Consider the following 20,434-nt stretch of genomic DNA (forward strand, 5'->3'; position numbering starts at 1 on the left):
ATCATGAAATATCACTGCTTCTGGTTTCTTATTTTATTTTTCATATTTATATTTATGTAGCTTTTTTCTGATACTAGATATTTTTTCTAGAAGCAAGAAACGTAATAATTTAATTAATATATCTGGTATATCTCTGTATAAGCATCGTTAACCACGTTCTACAAATACTCAAAATGTCCGAAAAGTTCTATTCCATTTTGTTTTAGTAAAAACTGCTTATTTCCAGCTAAAATACTGCTTCTTGTTCACTGCCCATAACTAACCACACCCAACTGCTTCGTCACATAAGCATGCCTGACAGTTAGCTGTTTCTATTGGGCGAAAGCTAGGCCACCCTTATCCATACACCTTGCGTTTAGTTTTGTGGCCCCGTAGAACTGCGTTTACTGTTCTGTGCTTCTTGAACGCCAGTGTTCTTTGTTCGTCGCTGAGTTGCTGCATGAGTTTGAAGGAAACGGAGCTCGTTGATTTTAAGGCTCGAAAATTTGGCAGGTAAGCCAAAGTGGCCGAAATTGTTTTTGTTATGCATGCCGTATACATACTTTTTCTGATTTTACGTTCGAAGTTTGAGAGAACGGGTTTGAATACATTTGTGATTTCATCTGCACACCCAGACTATGTTTAGTTGATAATTGCATATTTATATTTATATTGTATATTTGTGTATATGTAGGCCTTAGTTCGAAATTCGCGAACTTTTTATTACTTGCGAAACAAACTTGTGCTATATTGGCGCTTGTGATTTGTCTCTGAAGACAGGGGAAAAAAAAAACAAAAAAAAAATGTTTAACCGAAAGGTTCAGTAGAACATATGAGTTTACATTAGGAAAACTGTTAGTTTTAACAGTTAATTATTTTGTTTTGATTTTTGGTAAATTTTGATTTTGCTATATATTATTATGGAATGAAAAATACCGCAATGCTTTTTATTTTCTAATTTTTTTAAAAATATGAGTGTACAATTAGGAAAAATAGTTTTAACAGTTAATTATTTTGTCTTGATTTTTAGTAAATTTTGATTTTGCTACATATATGGTATGGGATGAAAAAGAATACAATGTCTTATTTTGTAATTTATTTAAAAAAATAAAAAGTGGCAAATTTTGAGAGCCAAGGAAATTTTATCAGAATTTGGACTACCGGTTTGTTGTACTAAATCTACTGTGGGTTGTTCTTGTTTTCCAACATGGCGTCGATTCGGAGAGTGGAACAGAAGAGATAAGCATTTTAACAGCCGCCTTGCTGCTTATGGTGGCGGGTGGAGGGTGCAAGGACGCCATATTTGAACAACTTGGCTTAAATAAATGTTGGCGCCAAGCCACTTCTGTAATGTATTACGCTCTTAGCTTATTTTTTTTTTGTCAAAAAAAGTCGTCTTTTAAAAATGCTAATTTTAAATTATTTCCTTATAAAATTTGAATATTTTAATAAGATTTACTTTCAATAATTTTTAACTTTTGAGCTTTTTTTTTTTTTTTTTTTTAAAATCCGTAACTTCAATTTTGAGTTCAATTCTTGTTGTGGCTAACCAGTTTATTATTGTTAGTCCTCGCTCATCCATCATTTTACTGAAATATTTTTAAGCCATGCGCAGGTTTAATTTAATTTATTTTTTACTAAATTTTCTGATACCTGAATCGACATTACAACAAGCAGTCATCTGGATTAACGCTGGTGTTTTGACACCTTGTGACCTGCTTTGTTAATTGTTTTTAATCTTCACTGCTAACCATTAAACTAGTTCAGAAATAAAGTGCTGCTCGCCCTTTGGTTGTATTCCGCGGCGCACTGATGGAGCATAAAAGCCATTTTTATATTTCTATTAAGTATTACCAACTCTTGTTGGTAATACTTTTATATATATTTTTTTAAATATCGTTTGTTCTTTATCTTGCAAGCACTGAAGTTTGTTTGGAATTTATTTTTTAGTATATATTTCCAACCTTTGCCAAAGGGTGGTCGATTGGTAGAGCCTCTGCTAATAATGGCTCAGCAAGTTTGAGCGTGGTTAGTAGGTTGGAATGGATTCAATCGTTCGATGCTGTTGGTACACACTCTTGATGAGTCTGGGCTCCCTGGAGGTGTCGCATAATAATAATATTATCAACCATAAAAGTTGTAAGAAGTTGCGAAACCTATTTTACACATGGCTGCTGTATGTGGGCCAGTTATAAGTGGAGGTCATCTTGGGATTAATAGTGAGGAAGAGAGCAGAGTAGCACTTATGCCTATTGGTGGGGGGGGGTGAGAATAAGATATATAAAAAAAAATCCATTCAATGTTATGCCAAAGCTGTAGGGGGGGGGGAAAGAATAGGATATATAAAATATAATTCCATTCAGTGTTATGCCAAAGCTGTGGGGGTGGGGGGATTCTTTGCTGTAGTGGTGCAAATATATTAGTTAAATTTCACCTGTGAAAGCCAACTTTAGAGGCCAAACATGGTACATCAGGTCTAATAACATGGTGGTCTTTGGTGACGCTGAGTAAAGGAAATATTTGGGAACTGCATGCACAGAACCTCACTACAGTGGGATTCACTGTTTGTGGCATAGTGGAGATATTAGCTTGGCCCAGTTGGGCTCCCAATGACATTACAACTATCGAATCACTTTTAACTGGACTTTTTCCTCGTTACAATTTATTTGCAAGTTGCACCTTCTTTTAAGCCATTTGGATGATTAGCTTTCTATCCTATACAAGTTCAAATGTTTCATTGTGATTTTGCCTGAATGTGTCAAAGCACTGCTGATGCTGAATATGAAACTGGCACTTAGTTTCATTTTTAAAATAAAATTGAACAAAAACAGCCTTGCAGTTTGAATTTTATGTCTGTTAATTCTTTCCTTTACAATCAAGAAATGAAAATGATTTTGCTTCTCACCATGTCTGGTTTAGTTTTATTAGTATGGGATATGTCAACCTAAGTATTTATTCTTAATGCAACAGTTATTTGCTATTTGACAAAACCATTTTTTTTTTCTCTGAAGACTTCAGAAAAGCAATTTTTGACCAGCAAAGAAACTATTTTTTGAACTATTGAACTATTTTTGTTCAATCATGCATGATTTAGTTTGCTTTTGCTTGTCATGACTTAATAAACAGGTATAATGAATGTGAAAGGACTTAAAAATTAACAATTCACATAATTTAATTTTTTTTACATAAATTCTGTATTATAATAAATACAATTGAGCCCAATTTTAGATTTTTTTTATTTTTATTTTTGTAGGAGCCATTTATTTTATTTTGACATTGTTAGCAGCAATCTATAAAAGATGGGAACCCAGCAGTTTTGTTTAAAATGGAACAATCACCAGACCAATATGTTAGCTGTTTTCGATCAGTTACTTTCTAGTGAAGCCCTAGTAGATGTGACATTAGCGTGTGAGGGCTTGAGCTTAAAGGCTCACAAAATGGTGCTATCTGCGTGTAGTCCTTTCTTTCAGAGCTTATTTCTAGAAAATCCTTGTAAACATCCCATTGTGATCCTCAAAGACATGAAATACACAGATCTGAAAGCAATTGTAGACTTCATGTACCGTGGTGAAGTGAACGTCTCACAGGACCAGCTTTCTGCACTCCTAAAAACAGCTGAGACTTTAAAAGTGAAGGGTTTAGCAGAAGTCACAGGTGAACATCGGGGTGCTTCGGGTATTATACAACAGGAGGTGATTCAACAAAACTTAAGTACTCAGGCCTTACCTCCTAGTGGAGCACAACAACAACACAGGGCAGAATCGCCACCGTTAAGCAGGCGGAAACGTGGGAGGCCTCGGAGAAGATCTCTTAGTGACTCTAATCGTAGTGACACAGAGGACCAGGTGCCATCAAAAATCAAAGAACCAGACTCACCAGAAGTACTTGAGGACATTAGTAGGGAGGCAATGTCGGACACAAGTGAAGTGAGGCAAAGGTTATCAGCACCAAACCATCCACAAACTCAGGTTTCCATTCCTCATCCAAGTGTACATCCTAGTGTAACTCAGAAATCACTTCCATCTGTACAGGACTCGGTGACTGTAGAAGAACCACAATCGGGTGAAGATACAGAATTTGAAATGGAGCCATCTAAGTTAATGGAACAGACGATGACAACAGATAATGTAAGTATAGGATTTTGTTTGGTTTTAAAATTCAGTATATATTTAAATATAACAATTGCCCATAAGTGAAAAAAATTTTGGTTTTCTCACTTTTTGGAGTTTTGATAGTTTGACAAAATTATATATACTTAATAAAGATCTTTTCTTGATATTTCAGATATCAGGAAAATATATTTATTAGTCGTAATAATTTGTTAGATTTCTTCTCCCCTTTCAGCCATTTGAAATTTATTTGTAAAGTTATTTGAAAGTATATTTATAACAAACATTGAAAGAAATGTGCAAGGTTGGAAATTCATGGAAAAAAAAATTAGATTGAAGGATAGAATGTCAGAAATGAATAGAAGGATAGAATTAGTACTTAATCACCTAGCATGTATAATTATTATCTGGAAAAGAGTTCTTAGGGAATGTTGTTTAGGTTTGACTTGGTTCATTTATTTATTTTTTTAAAATAAGCAGTGAGTAGTAATTAATACCCATTGTGTTGAGGCTTGTTAGCCATCTTGTTTTCTGTGGATTGCATCCTTTCAAAACTAGAATGATAAACTAAATGCAGTCAGATATTAGAAGAAATTTTCAGCATTATTGGTAATATAAAGTACCAGAGTATACAGTAAACCTTAGCTTTATGCAAGTTTGCATTTTTTTTTTTTTTTTTCTCTCCTAACTTTGGTTGAACTTGCATGTCAGCTTTAATAACACCTCATTTCTTCCCGATGTTGAGGTAAGAAAAAATGTTTTTAAGGCTAGTCTTAAAAACTAACTTCAATGAGTAGTACATCTTGGCAAGAAGAGGTAATAAAACACTAGGAGTATGTAAGGACTCTTTTCCAGCTTGGAGGCCATGCAATTATGCACTGTACTTTTTGAAAATATTTGTTTGGGTATGCTTTATCAGTTTATAATGTTAATGTTTCTATAGGACATCATAATGTTTTTAACTAATTTTAGTTTTCTCAAGTAATTTCGTTATGGGTTGCTTAGAACAGTTGGCCATTTAAGCCTATTATTGTGCAGCTGAAATTTCAGCAACAGAATTGCAATTAAATTCTTACCACTGAGTAAGCCATGTTTGCTAGCCTTGATTGGTTCTTGTCTTAATTTGCTAATTGCAGGCTGTTGGGTGGGGTTGAATCTCACTCCCTGGCTTTGTATATCTTTTAGGTGGTGAAGGTTCACTGCTTTGTATGAGCCTGCCATCTGCTTATTCCAAGACCAAGATGGCTTATCATATTAGTTCTCTGGAGTACACAGTAGAACTTGAGATTAAGCAACCCTAATGTGAGAAATTCTTGGCAATGAATGTTTTTTAGTGATTTTGAGCTGCAGTAATTACAACTCATTGCAAATGCAAATATATATAATTGTTATGTTTAGGGATGATACATATCAATGTGGCTCTTTCAGATGATGGTTGTTATTCTCTGCAGTAATCAAAATGTCATCTTTTAAAATTATGTAAAATAAACTTTTTACACCAAATGATCAAATGGGATCATTCTAATTTTGAAAGTTTTTTTTTTTATTGGGACAGGATACACAAGAGCATCTTAATTTGGAATTAAGCAAGTTTTGTCATTGTTGTAAGCTGTTTTGATTGGATTCGATAAGTATATTTGTTCTATATCACACATGGTTGACTTCAATTTCCTTTTGAGAAAATGGAATTTTTTTAGCAGCAGTTTTTCACCCATAATTATATAATTTGGAAACCCAGAAACTTTTAAATGATATGGCATTTAGAGTGAGTGAATGTTTGAGTTTTGGACTCATGTCTTTGATGAGAAGCTGCTATTGGAATATAAGGGAGTAAACCAGAAAACAAAATCTGCTGTGATGTATGAAGTACTTTCTTGACAGTTTTTCTCAACTTAGCTTTTAATTGAAAATTGTGGGATTTTTTTTTTTTTTTTTTTTTTCTCATAAGGTAGTTTGTGCATTTGCACAACTTCTGATTGTGTGAATGGAGCAGATTCAAAAGCAGTCCTAATGGCTCATTAACGATTTTTTTTAGCATATGTGCTATGATACAGTATTGTCATCTAAATCTGAATCAGTTTATCTTAGGTGTCTAAGTTGTACATGAAATAGCTTAGAAAAGCACAATTGGGCTGTTTTGGTCTCTTTTGTGGAAAGTACACCCATAACATTGAGTTACTGATGTTACTTTTCTTTCACTTATGAAACAAACGATACACGAAAGAAAATGTGGTATGGGCATTAAGATTGCTCCAAGTGCATGAGTTGGCTTCTTTTGTTGCATATTTGAAGAGAGGACCCCCCCCCCCCCACGAATTTCCACTTGGTGAGTTCAGTGTTGCAGAATTTGGAATTTTGTTGTGGTTTGTTTTGCACTTTTTTCAGTTATGTTGTAGTGTAAATTGATTTTTTATTGTCACCTAAAGAAAAAAATGGTGACATTGTTTTAGCACCATAAATCTATTTATGGTGAACCTACTGCACTTAACATGTCTTTCTTTGCATTGCTATGTACTGATAGGAACTGCCTCTTGTGTATGGGATTACTCTACAGTAGTATGGTGAATAGGATTGTTTTAACATTCCTGCCTGAGTATGTTTTGTCATGCTAGATAACTTATTAGTTGCAAGTGTACAGATAAGAGGATTGAGAATTGCAAGTATGCCTTAATCACAGTATTAAAGATTCTCATTGCATTAATCACTTAAACCTATTTTTCTGCCCCATGTTATTAAAAAGTTGCTCTTGTAAGAAAGTTTACCTTATTAGGTTTGATTCCAACTCATGGACATTTGTGTAGCATTACTTTTTCAGCAGTCATATTTTGTCAAATGGCCACTATTCCTGGATTATTGATTTATTAAAATAAATTACATTTAAATATTACTTTTTTATTAGCCTGTTGATACATTGAGGATACTGTTGTTTATCACCTGATGTAGTGGAATTGTTATTTTCTATGCATCAGGGAATATTTCAATTTGAATGTTGCAAAGTAGACTGCAAAATCTTATGAGTAAAAATTGTTTTTTTTATATTAAATGATTCACTTTGAAAAATTTATTTTATCTTCATATTTTTCATTCATTTAATTTTGAAATTCCCTTAGTATCCTGTTTAGTTTTAAATGAAGACATGTTTACTTCCAAATGGTAGTTGGGATTTTTCTGTTGTTGTCTAAAGCATAAAATAATGAATTTTTAGTGAATTTTTCAGCTGTACAGACATGCAAAATTGCCATGCCTTGTTAGAATTTAGACAAGTTAATTCTTAATATAATATAACTGAGCTTTCTTCCACATTCTCACTGGATGCTCTTTATTCAGTGAGAATGTGGAGTACGTAAGAAAGCCCAGCACTCGTGAATAGTGCATAGGCTAGTAGGGTTTTCCTCCTGGAAATTGGCGAGTTATCCCACAAACCAATGAAAATGCACTAGAATGACATGGGTTAAAAGACAATATGGTCTTATTTGCTTCATCCATAACACAAACAACCAGCATTCATTTCTCAATATAGTTATGCACTTTTTAGAAAGGGAGTGCAAGAGTAGCAATTCTGATGCTGTCACCAAGAACTTTTGGTTTGAAACGTGAGTAACTGCACTTTTTAAAATAGTATTACACAAATTTTTGCAGTCAAGCTTAAAATTATTATCTATCCTATATATATGTAAATTATTATTTATTTTTTATTTTTTAAAGATTTCATGAGTGAACGTCAACCTTTCTGTAGCTTTCTTTTTACATAGTACAAGCAAGTCATGTTTTCAACACTTGATGGTTGATTAAAATAACTTTCCCACTTGTTATTTACAGAATGTAAATCTTGAGTTTTTATAGAAAGAACACCTCTTTTCCTTCTCAAAAACCCAGTGCTGTTTTTTTTACCCCTTCCAAATACAGAATGAATTTTTCTTGTTCATTGTTTGCTTAAATTGTGTCACTAGATGGCTGTAAGACGAGTGGTGCAGCTTGGAAAATAGAACAATATGACTGTTGTCATCCTGATAACTTTAATCTTTGAATATCTGGAATTTCATTTCTGTTTTTGATTACTTTCAGAATGGCTAATTTTGCTTCCACTGCAAACAAGATGTGTTAAATTTATTTTCAAGATTTGATAACAAAGTTGAGAATTGGATTAGTATACAAAATTTCAGAGTTGGTTGCATTGCAACCTAGTCATACTTGATTTCACTTTTATAATTACTCTGGAACTTTGGGATTTTTAAGAATTTGTATGGGACTTTCATTAATGTTAAGATTTCAACTTGTGTAAACTGGATTTACTGTATGCAGTATCAAATAAAAGCTGTACAGACTTTGCTCATGGTTGATGGTATTAAGCCACATAGATCAGCATCGAAGTAAGAAACTTTTAGCTGAAATGTTTTGTTTTGAACATTTCACAATTTGGAGATTTATATATACACTGATCTAAGGTGAAATTTTCTTTGCTTTATGCCAGTGACAGGAAAAACTAGAGAATTAAACTGGGAAAAAATCTACTTATTTTGAAAATTTATCTGAAGCTAGTAGTGAGAAATCTAAGAAAGATGTATATCTGAGTAACATTCCTTTTCACAAAATAGTCCAAATCTTGTGGGGGAGGATGTTTTGTTTGTTTTTTCCAAATTTTTTTTTTTTTATCTGAAGAATTGAGATGTAACTTCTCACTTTCAAACACGGCAGACAATTAGCCGACTTGATATTCAGTAATTTTCAAGCCATGGAAGTGAACTTTTTTTTTATTTTATTCAAAAGTGATAAATGAATAATATCAGAAAATGCATCTAGAGTAAGATACCCTTTCTCCCACAGCATTCTGAAATGGTATTTTTTGTTTAACAAATTTGATATTGTCTAAAAGATTCAGGAATGACTTACCTAGAAATGTTGATATTTATAGTGTTTTTATCATCGACCCCCCCCCCATAGAGGAGCATGTTTGATAATGAAATTTTTATATTAAGGACATTCAATAAAGGCTTTTTTTTTTGTAATGTTTCAGGTGCCAGTATTTTCCGATAGTCCATCCCAAGGTCCTACGTTAACTCCAGTCACCAATCAGCTACCCATTCCTACCACAGTTGGATTAGTCGACACTCAGCCTCACCTCACAGCATCAGGGCCCTGTGGAGATAGTCAAGCATTAGTTCCTTGTTCTATGCCATCTGAGCCATCCACATCCAGTCATATAACTCAGGACACAACACAAGGTAAGGTTTTGTGTTTGGTGGTTTTAATGATAAATCATCGGGCAAAGTTGAACTAAATCAGACCAGACACTAGTAAACTATTAATGTATTTTGACTGTTGTGTGTAAAACTGTTTTGTGCAGCTTATCCAATCTCTCAAGTTTGCCAATGATTTATTATTATTACTAGCTTCATAGTTTTTTAGAAAAAGCTTCATTTAAGATCTAATGAAGTAGTTAACATTGCAACCACTGTCAAATTACTTATAGTTCATCTGTAGAACTTCAGCATATTTTGAGGATTTTTGGGTTAGGATTTAAAATGAATTTGCTGAATCTAGAAAATACATCAGTTTAATTCTTCTTTTGTCTGGTAAGACAGTGAATTTAACTGGTTGAGTAAATTTTGTTAATCCATCTTTAAATTTAAAATAATTAGAATAGTATTTATTAAAGAGGCTTTAAGATGTTACTAGTTTCCAATCTTTCACAAGTAAACAATTGCACTAAATAATTTGGGAAGTTATTTGAATGTCATTTTGTGTTATAGACCACATACAACAAGAATTTTGTGGTCTTTCTGCAGACTTTTCCCAGTCGTTTCCTACTTTACTCTTGAGTGAGAGCGGTGATGTGAGAACGAGTCTGCGTAGTCTGCCGTTACGTCAGTGGAGAGAAGACAACATGCAATCTGCTATTGATGCTGTTTTACTTGGCGGCTTTGCTTTAAGAAGGGCAGCTGCACAGTTTAAGGTACCTCATACAACTTTGTGGCATCGAATAAAAGCTTACAGGAGGACAGCTGTTACTGTTAAAAGAGAAAAACCACCACAATAATTGGTTTCTGTGAATAAAAAAACTAGTGGGATTTTGACCTATTTATTGCAAATTTTTGATAAATCAGCCATTTTCTCATCCTAAAAACAGAAAACATCTTTTATTGGGTTCTGCCTCTCTTTACAGATTGGAGGCATTGTAGAAGTGGATATATGCATTCACAGAAAAGTGATTTAAGAGCCACGACCATAAATCTTGAAAATAGTGCAAAATTTGTACAAAAGAGCTATGTAACTTCATCCCGTAGTGTGTATCGACCACTAGTTCGGCATAGTTTTTATGCAGAGCAAAACATGAAACATGCCGTTGAAGCAGTGTTGTTAAGGCATTGGACTTTGCGCAAATCATCTTCTGTATTTCAGGTACCTCTGACAACCTTGTGGAAACGTGTACATCGTATGAGGTGCAAAACTGACAGTTTTGCAACACCTCAGTCTATTAACTAAGCGGTTTTGAGCATAATGTATATTAAAATTCCTTTAATTAGAATTTCGTCTTGTGTAATGAGAATTAAACACGGTCTGATGTTATTGTACGTTATCTCAGTCAGTGTTTCTTTATGTTTAAAGAAATAACAAAGTTAGAATGTATTTGTTTTATCTGCTGTGTAAGATTCACACTAATTTGCTAAATTTTACTTCCCCTCTTATAAATTGTAATAAGTGCCTCATGGGGGAAATTGTATCTTGTAAATTTGAAGAGTAAAATAAAGACTTATTTCATCATATTGATGCTGTCTTTTTGGTCATATTTAGGCAGCAGAATACAACCCTAAGCTTTTAAGTTATTTCATTGCGATTACCATATGTATACATTCTGACAATGGTTGCAATCTGTCACTACTCATTTTATCAACTATGATGTACTTAATTTTATTCTGGCACTACTGTTATTATCATGTAAAATAAATCCATGGAGTTACGGTAAAAGAAATACTAGACACTTCATATATAGGAATAAAATCCTTTATATAGTAATCTGCTTTCTTATTGTCTGCAACTATGTAATAATAACACATGATTCAGAGAAAGTTTGGGCAGATTTCCATTTGACTTGAATGGTAGGAAAAAATTCGCTAGATTTTCAACTACGAAGCAGTTGATTTTTAGTTGTTCACTATTATATCAAGCCTTATACTAAACAACACTTCAAGTATGTTAACATGACCAATTGGAAAGTAAACATAACTGTCTTCAGAACTGCTGTGAGAAATTAACATAATTAGGCATGGTGAGAAACATATGCAATGATCTTTATGAAAAAAAAATCTAAGATTGATGTATCAATCTTAGATTTTATTGATGTATCAATCTTATCATATTAATACTTATCCCAAAATTGTATAGCAAGAGCTTGTACTTGCAGACAGCATAACTGCTGTGAACAAAATTCATTTCTAAAAGAGGGCATGTGTGTATATAACTAGGCTGCAATAGCTTTTCCTTTCCTCACTGAAAGGAAAACTGTACTTATTTATTCCTTTGTACTTAGTTCTGCTCTAGCTTAATAATTTTTCTAATAAACAGAAAATTGTGCTGAAGTTGGGCATTCAAAATAAAGGGATAAACTATAAACATATCTTAAATGGCCAGTTGAATCCTCAGCTCATTAATTTTCACATCTTTTAGCCTTTACAATGCATTGATCAGATGACATTTGAATCAAGTCTCCAGCTCTGTTTATGTGCCTTCCTGCATTACCAATATAAATAGAACTGACAATTTTATGACTTATTCTTTTGGTGACTGCATGCTTTTGTAACGTGTGAAAATGATACCACCAATAAACTTGAAAAAATATTCGTATTTCATTTTGCTATAACAGTGTTGAATTTTATGTACCATGATTGTAAAAATCTAATGTGATTAGAATTGGACTTAGGTTTGTTTCTTGCTGTCATATAGCATTGATGCAGGTCAGTGCTAGATCTTTGTTGTGAAACAAGTCTAGACTATTTGATCAGTATATGGATTTCAAAAGATTTTTTTCTTGGTATTACTGTTTTGGAAAACTAAAAAGAAAGTATGACATTCAGAGATCTTAAAGTTGTTAATTTGTTAAAGACATTTTTTCAACTGAGATCACCATTATCATTGGATTAGCACATTTAAGGAGATATTAGATGGACAAGTTTAGTGTGGACTACTGTTTAACCTTGGAGAAGGAATCTTTTTAAGTTTTACTATGGCAGTTGCAAATTCAAATGGTCAAAATAATTTCTGAAGGTTTCAGAAACAGTTGCTCTTGGCTAATAGTTTTTTTTTTTTTTTTTCCTCTCTTTCTTTTGGTTAAAATGCTTTTGAACTGAATAAAATTTCCCCCAGACTTGATACTAATCCAATTCCAGGGGAAATAATTTTATATATTTTTGCAACTGCTCAAATTTTAATTCCTAAGAGCAGGACACTTGAACAAATATGTTAAAAGATATTTTATTATTCATATTTTGTATTCCTGTGTTGTAGAACAGAACTAAAATAAGTTTTTTATCTGAAGTCAAAATTAGGCTATTTTGCCTCCTGATATCCTTTCCTTATCCTGTGTATATTGGTGAACAGTAACTGAATCCTTGCCAATCTTTTAAAACGTTATCTTTCAAAGGAGCATTTGTATCATAATTTTGGCGTTTGGTTTAAGATTCCTCAATTTGACATAATGGAAATTTTCTAAACCATAAGATAGCTGTGAGAATACAGAAATAATTATGACCACTTTTTTTTTTTGTCAAGTTGACAATTTCAAGTAAGGGTAAATAGATTTGCAGTGCTACATTCCCATTGAGTATTTACTTCTAAGTTATTTTATAGAGAATTAGCTGTTTTTACAAGTTATATTGCTGCTGAAAAAGTGCTTGTGGAATAACAAAAGAATTTAATTTTTAACTTTGTTAAATTCCAGAATAAGTTTTTTGTATGTTTTGCTTCAACTTTTGTAAGCTGACATTTCTTTCTATATCTAGCAACATTCAGCTTATGAACATTGTTTTCTATAATTCAGCCTAGGGCTAAATTTTATTGATTTTAAGGATGCTTGTCAAAATATCTGTCTCTGGAGTGGTCTAACATTGCCAGAAGGATATGAAGTTTCTTTCTAGTAGACTGATTTTATAAGGCAGTCATTTATGAAGGCTAGTATTTTTTAGAAAAATAGCCTTATTTCAGCTTATGATTTTGCTGATGAAAAATGGGTTTGAGTTGTTTTTGCTGAATGGTTGTGAAATCTTTTCAGATGTAGTTTTAATATTGTGAATGCATAAGGATGCTAATTTTTATATACTGAATTTAAAATTTCAGATAAATATCAAACATCCTTTTACAGATATCAAACCAGGTGCCCTGGTGTCATTTGAAGAGCCTCCCATATCACCTGTTGCTGGTCCTTCTCATCAGGATAGTAGTAGTTCTATGATGATGTATATGGATACATCAGGAGTGCCTGCAATCCCTGGTCCAAGTAATTATCAGTTAGATAAGCAGCAACCTCAGTCACAACAGCCTCAACCACAAGGTAGGCATGAACTTTGTGTACATTTTTTGATGTGACAAAGAATAGAGGAATTGTAATGAAACTATAATTTCAGAGGGATAGCAATATATCCCCCAGAAGACTTAAGCTATTCAGATTTTGTGAATGAGGTAGTTTTCTCTATTCTTTGTTACAGTTCAGTTAGTCAAGCCTCCTGCAAGTTGTATGGAAGCAAATAAAAAAGTATATGTATATATAATATATCCTGAATATTGAATATATACTTGCAGTAGGCTTGATAAAATAAGAAAGCCCTTGTTTGTAAGCCATATGGTTATTAGATAGTGTACCTGTTTGGAAAGAAAATGTGGACAAAATTTCAATCATTTTAAATTATTATGAAATTGAAAAAAAATTGATGGAATTTTTAATATAACTTGAAAGAATTCCAACTAGTATATAGTTGTGACACAGGTATACTCTTGATTGCCACTTGTAGGCATAAAGGGTGCCTCATGGGACTTGGAACCTGGAACTTCTTATCCCAAGACTTCAAGAGATGCTTATCCTGATATTTATGGGAATCTGCAGAACTTAGCTTGTAGCTATGATGAAAATCAGGAATCTGTTTCTAGTGACTTGTATAGTAGTGAATTTGCTAATACAAGATATGGGAAAAAGGGTCGTTATCCAAAACTCAGCTCTAAGCAGCAAGACTTAATAGTTAGTTATGTCCTTGAACATTCAGGTGCATCATTAAGAGACTTGCAGAAAATGATTTTGGAAAACACAGATACTTTTGAAAAAGTGAGTAGTATTTCAGTGTCCACAATACATAGAGTATTAAAAAAGCATGGACTTGCTTTTATTAATCATTAGCATTGAATGTGTTGATAGTGTTAGTATATCACCAGTTTTTTTTTTTTTTTTTTTTACATCCGTAATATGTGTTTAAAACTAGAAAAGTTAGCATGTTAGACTTGTAGTGGACATTCAGTATTCCTTGCATTTTTGTTTTGTGTAGTCCAGAATGACCACTGTATATGATTTTTTTTGCAATTATCCTGAAATAACTGGAGCCAGTATATGTTATGCAAATTTTGCACTGGCATAAAGATTGAAGCATGCACTTCCATTTTCTTTCTTTCTCTCTCTCTTTTTTTTTTTTTTTTCCTAATGAACACTCATTCATAAATGTTGCAGTTACCTGTGTGTGCCTTGGCAATCTTTAATTTGCATTGCTCTTAACTATAATTCTGAATATTTTGGCATCAGGAATAATGAAACTGTTACCACAGTTTCTGACCAGATAGGGTATATTGCACAAAAAGGTAAGTCAACCTGTTGGCTTTATATATAAGCAAGGGCTTTCTGTTTGAAACCTTTGAATTTTATTTATCTCTATTTACATAAATCTGATTGCAAATATTTGCTAATAAATAAATAGGAAGTACACAACACTTTTTATCTGCCTATGCTAAAATGTACAGAATTAGCATGAATTATTTATATAAAAGTAAAGTGATATAAAAGTTGTGAAGCAAGAACAGCAGAAACAGTTTGCACTTTTAAAAGTTGAAACCTCATTTTTTCCCCCCCTCCTTTCTTGGATGCTATTTTTATTTATTTCCCTTCCTATTTTACGTATATTTGTAATGAAATTATTTCACTGTGCGTGGTTATAATATTGTACGGTTTGTATGTATCTTTATTATACACGTTTATTCCTTGGCAGTATTAACATGTTTTATTTATTTTTTAATATAAATGCTATATTATACGTGCATAAATATATGCATACCTGGTGAATTATTTGAAAGGCATGCAGCTTAAATGTACTGAATTTTACAAATCTGTAACTTCTTGAGTTAAATTCTCATGTTGAAATAAAATATTAGAAACAGAGTCAGTTTCTTTTAAATTTTCTCTCTCTCTCTCTCTCCCCCCCTTACTGCGAAAAACAATTGTAAATCTTCCTATTTATAAGCGTTTGTAATATGTTTATCCTTTTTCCTTGGTGTTAAAAATTGTCATTTAATTGTATAGTGTAAAAACATGTATATAAAGAAAAATAAAGTTTAAAGTAAACTGAACTATGAAGGTAAGTTGTATCTTATTTGATGGTTGTGAACATACATGACAACACTGCAGAAACATGTTTTGAATTGGATATGGACCCATAAACTGGGGTGGGAAACAGCAGCTTTGAACATTTTTTGTAAGGTAATCATTATGGTAAGTAAAAAATGTTTTTATATTTTAAATATTTTATATATATAACTATATATATATATATATAATTTGTAACGGGGTGTGGTTAAGTGCAACGAAAGGTAAGTTAAGAGCAAATGAAGAAATCCGTGTGTTGGGAAAGGAGACAACTTGCAGCAGAAGCAGATTTCATAGGATCATTTTGTGATTTTGTCAGCTGTCTGCAAGCTAGAAGTTTCTAGATGTGGAAATTTTCCTGGTTGCTGTGCTTTTTCTCGTTCATAGTTGAGGTAAGAATTTGTATATTTTGAAAACATTGGTTTTCTTATTTAAATTTCAAGATGTATTATTACAATGCATACGTTCATTTCAATATCACCTAACAGTGGCAAATGCATATTCATTTAACACCTATTGCTCGACACTTGTTTTAATATCACGTCGTTTGTCAGTATTCTTGATTTTTGTTTCATAAATATATGTATACATAACAATTTTGATGCCAATACAAACCTGCAAAACAGATGAGGCATGAAAATACTTGAACAAACAAAATCTCTGGGATAAATGTATTAAAGCACCAGATTAATACTGTTAATCTAGTTTAATACCAGTTGTAAACAGTTGAATGTGCAATGAGATGTATTGCCTGAATAACTAATGCACCAGCAGAATGATCGATGTATGGAATTGCTATCAAGCTGAAGAGGAAAGGTTCTTTTTTGAAAAAGGTTAGTGAAATTTATATTTAAATTTATATATATATATATATATATATACACAGTTTTACTTGTTGAATAGTTATAATGTATGACAAGCACAATTTTTGAAACGGATGAAAACACAAATCAGTTTAAAATTTGGGAGATGGGGGGTGGGGAACAGCATATTTCCTGATGAATGTAAGAGCAGCAAATATAAAATTTGGATCACAACATGTAAACTGCTGGAAGCCAACAGTTGCAAATGTCAGCATCTACAAGAAACTTCAGGCATTTCCAAAAAGGTTAGTATATATATTTTTTAACTCTTGCTATATATTTTTAGAATGAAATGAATTTTGTTTGTTGCAGATGTTCGTTTCTATGTTTACTTGTTATTACGTTCAAACTTACACACTATAAATTATATTTTCAGCCATATTTTTAATGTTCAAAACTTGCAGACGTCTTTGAAAACCACTTAAAAAAAATTCATTTTTTAAGTCTACATAAAAGAAATTCAGATATTGTATGGCAATAGCAGAGGATACAATAGGTGCAATGACACTTGAAAACACATTAGTTTGGTGTTAGTTTTTATAATATAATATAGTTTCTGAAGCAAGTAGATTTTGAAAGTAAAATTTGTCATTTTGGGATTCCATATACACATCTGAATTCATTCTTGTACAGGCGTTTAGGTTGGTCAGATGTGGTATTCATTACTTTTGTCACATTGGGGGGGGGGTTTCATTATATATGGCTATACTTGGAAGATGGATATAGTTTAAGTCGCACCCTTTATAATAAATAGGTGAGTAACAATTTTTCCTCTTTTATATATTGAAACATAATAAGATATTTATATATATGTGTATTATCTATGTATATATATGTGCATACACACAGTACACATTAACACTGTAGATAGTAACTAGTGCACTAGACAGCAAGAGAATCAAATTGGTTGTTGGTATTTTGATTTGTGGTTGTGATTTTGTAAATGTAAAACTAAAATTGTTAGCATTCTTCTTGAATTGTAAAAAAAACAAGAATTTTTGTTATCTTATGAGATCTGTTTTCTTGACTGGTTTGTGAATAATAATAAAGTACTTTGCTCTAACAACACATGTACAAAATTCAGTTTTATTTTTTTTCCTGTAATAAAAAACTTGCTGAATTATGTAATAGTTTTGAGTTAATGCTTTCAAGTATGAAGTGTATTACTAGTATAAAATATTAGTTTTCAGGTGGCTTGCTTTAACCACTATTGTGTTAATAGTTAATGTCTGTATTTCTTTGTGTAATGTATTATGCAACTATGGTGCTACCTTTTTTATATTGAATTAATGATTGTGCTTTGTATGATGTTTTAATTGTCAATAAATTTGTATTAATTTTAAATAAGTGTCAAGTTTCATATTTTCTGTTGTCAATTTGATTTTCTTTAAACACAACTTTATGGATACAGATTTTAATTGGGGGGTTTTAAAATTATAATACTATACAAGAGATCTTAAACTTAGTTCATTTAAATTATCGTTTGAATGTGCACGTGTAAAGTTAACAGTTAATAAAACGTACACTTCATAAAGGTAAAATTTGAAAAGAAAGAAATGCTCATTAAATTTAATGAGACTAATGCTTAAATATTTTTTTATTGTAGAACTTTTTTTTTAGTTCTCCCAGATTCTTTCCTTTCAAATTTGCTTCATTTGGTCATAAGATTACATTCTGGTGTTTTAAATAAATTATTTAATGGGTATTAAATTATATGCTTGTATTACTAATCATGCACATTGGCTGAACATTGCATGGATGATATTTTAATACTTCAGTTTTCTGTAGACAATATAGTTGCATAACAAAGCATTTGATTAACTTAGCTTTAAAATATATTAAAACTATTCCAGTGAGAAGTAGTATGGATAAAGAAAATAATTAAACTCTAAGATAATTTTCATTATTTTCTGAATAATTACTGAGGGGGAGAAGTTATTTGAAGACTTCTGTGCATTTTGTTGATGTTAAAATAATTGTTTCATATTCATCTACATTAAAAAAAAAAAAAAAGATCATCAGTTTGCTTAAGAAACTAGCATTAGTATCTAGGATGTTGATTTCAGGAATTTTAACGAACGGGGGGAGGAATACAAACAAAATGCTAAATGACTTCTATTAAACTTATATAAAGCTAACTTCTTGGTGGGGTACTAATGTTTCACATGGCTTATTGTGAATGCAGTTTGAATAGAAAGATTATAATGAACCAAAGAGGATTTATATAAATTTGGACAATACAATTTCAGGTAAGCAGAAACAAAACCAAGACCATTATAAAATAATAATTTTTTTTTTTTCTTCAATAAGAAGCCTTCTAATGCTGAATTTAGATAGGTAGTTTTATATATATATTCCAAATTTTATTAATTTTTCTGTTATCCTAATTACAGCTTGTATTTATTCAGACCTAAAATTCTCTTGCTGAAGAGAGATCTTGAGTCCAGTGGTGAATTTCTCAGTTGTTTCTAAACATTAAATGTATAATTTAGAGATGACTGAATAAATAAAAGCTGTATGGTTACCTGATTCTTTACTTTAAATCATTGATAAATTCAAAGGAAAATAGATTTTTTTTTTTCATTGATCTTGTTACATTTTCACTTACCCATGTAAAAAGGGATTTTAAACAGTCATGGCACCTAAGTAATTTTATCTATGCAAATTAAGTGTTATGATTTAACTTTCTCATGTAGCTTCAAGGGTGAGATGGGTACAGCTTTACATCTCTCATGTTATTGAGACAAAATGAACCCTCTTATAAATAAGTGCTTTAAATTCTCCCCTAAATGCTGTTTTTAAACTTCACTGTTGTAATGAGTATCCATTGGCCTTGGGATTTTTAAATTTTCACTTAAGTTACTAATTTTCTGTGTGTTTAGTCTGTGAAACAAATTTGTAAACAGTTATACCTCAAGGCCTCTATATCCCTGCAGAAATGGTATTTATTTTCCACCTGCAGAAACACTTACTGGTTCAATCCTAATTGCTGATGAGAAATTTCCTAGGCCTTTTGTCTTCTTACCAAGTTAGTAAGATATTTTGTAGAGGCAAGTAGAGTTGCTTCCCTTCATGAAAACTAGGTGTGTAATTCTGCAGCTTAGGTGTGTGTGGGGGAGAAATTGTACAGCACTTTCACACATACTGCATAACCTTTTGGCCAATCTGCTGTCATCTATCTTCTAGAATCCTAGAAAATCAAAAAGCCGAAGGAAGTATACTTGTTCTCTTAGGATGAATCCTGAAGCATCTTATTCCCATTTTTTTGGCTTCATAAAAAATTCAGAGGAAGAATAGCATTTTCTAAATGCTAGCTTGATATGCAATTACCAGTGTTTTAATTGGTATAGTACAGTCAGTACCTTTATGAATAATATAGGGATAGTTTGCTATTAACAGCTTCAGCATAGTATCTTGACTTTGGATCTATGGTCAGGATGTTTCTGGTGAGTTTGTATGGCATTTGCTATAAGAAGAGCTGACGACATAAATTGGTAGTGACATGTGAAGGGTAAATAAGTTAATGATAAAGATGAAACAACAATGACTTAACCGATATTTTGAAAAAATCTCGGATACTAAATGCATTGGTTATATTATATAGTAAGTATTTTGTAATTCTGGAAAAGAAAATTAGGACAAAGAAACTTACTACATCTCTTACTATATCATATACTGAAACATATTCAGAGTAAAAATAGTTTTTTGTGGAATTTTATTTAGCTTGTAGGTTTATAATTTTTTCATTTAATTTTACCTGTTAAGGCAGGAGAAACTAGGATGTAACACTAAGTATTCAACAAACTACAATGAAATATTAAAAAGATTTTGCTATTCTTGGAAACTTTCAATTTCACATTTGTATTTTGAAT

The 20,434-nt window shown here is 31.9% G+C and overlaps 1 protein-coding gene across 1 annotated transcript in view; it reads left to right on the top strand.

Moving 5' to 3' along the window:
- Positions 1-386: 386 nt before the first annotated feature.
- The window catches only part of LOC150109529 (uncharacterized), a 614,993-nt gene continuing 594,945 nt past the window's right edge, over positions 387-20,434 (top strand). Inside the window, exons 1-4 of the mRNA XM_090413511.1 lie at positions 387-492; positions 3,233-4,106; positions 9,103-9,310; positions 13,444-13,632. Coding sequence (XP_090269637.1) covers positions 3,279-4,106; positions 9,103-9,310; positions 13,444-13,632 — 1,225 coding nt within the window. The 5' untranslated portion in view covers positions 387-492; positions 3,233-3,278. The remainder of the gene's footprint in view (positions 493-3,232; positions 4,107-9,102; positions 9,311-13,443; positions 13,633-20,434) is intronic.

The sequence above is a fragment of the Typopeltis vanoorti genome, chromosome 2 (genome assembly GCF_054136105.1).
Source record: "Typopeltis vanoorti isolate ZY-2024b chromosome 2, IOZ_Tvanoo_1.0, whole genome shotgun sequence".
Lineage (NCBI taxonomy): Eukaryota > Metazoa > Arthropoda > Arachnida > Uropygi > Thelyphonidae > Typopeltis > Typopeltis vanoorti.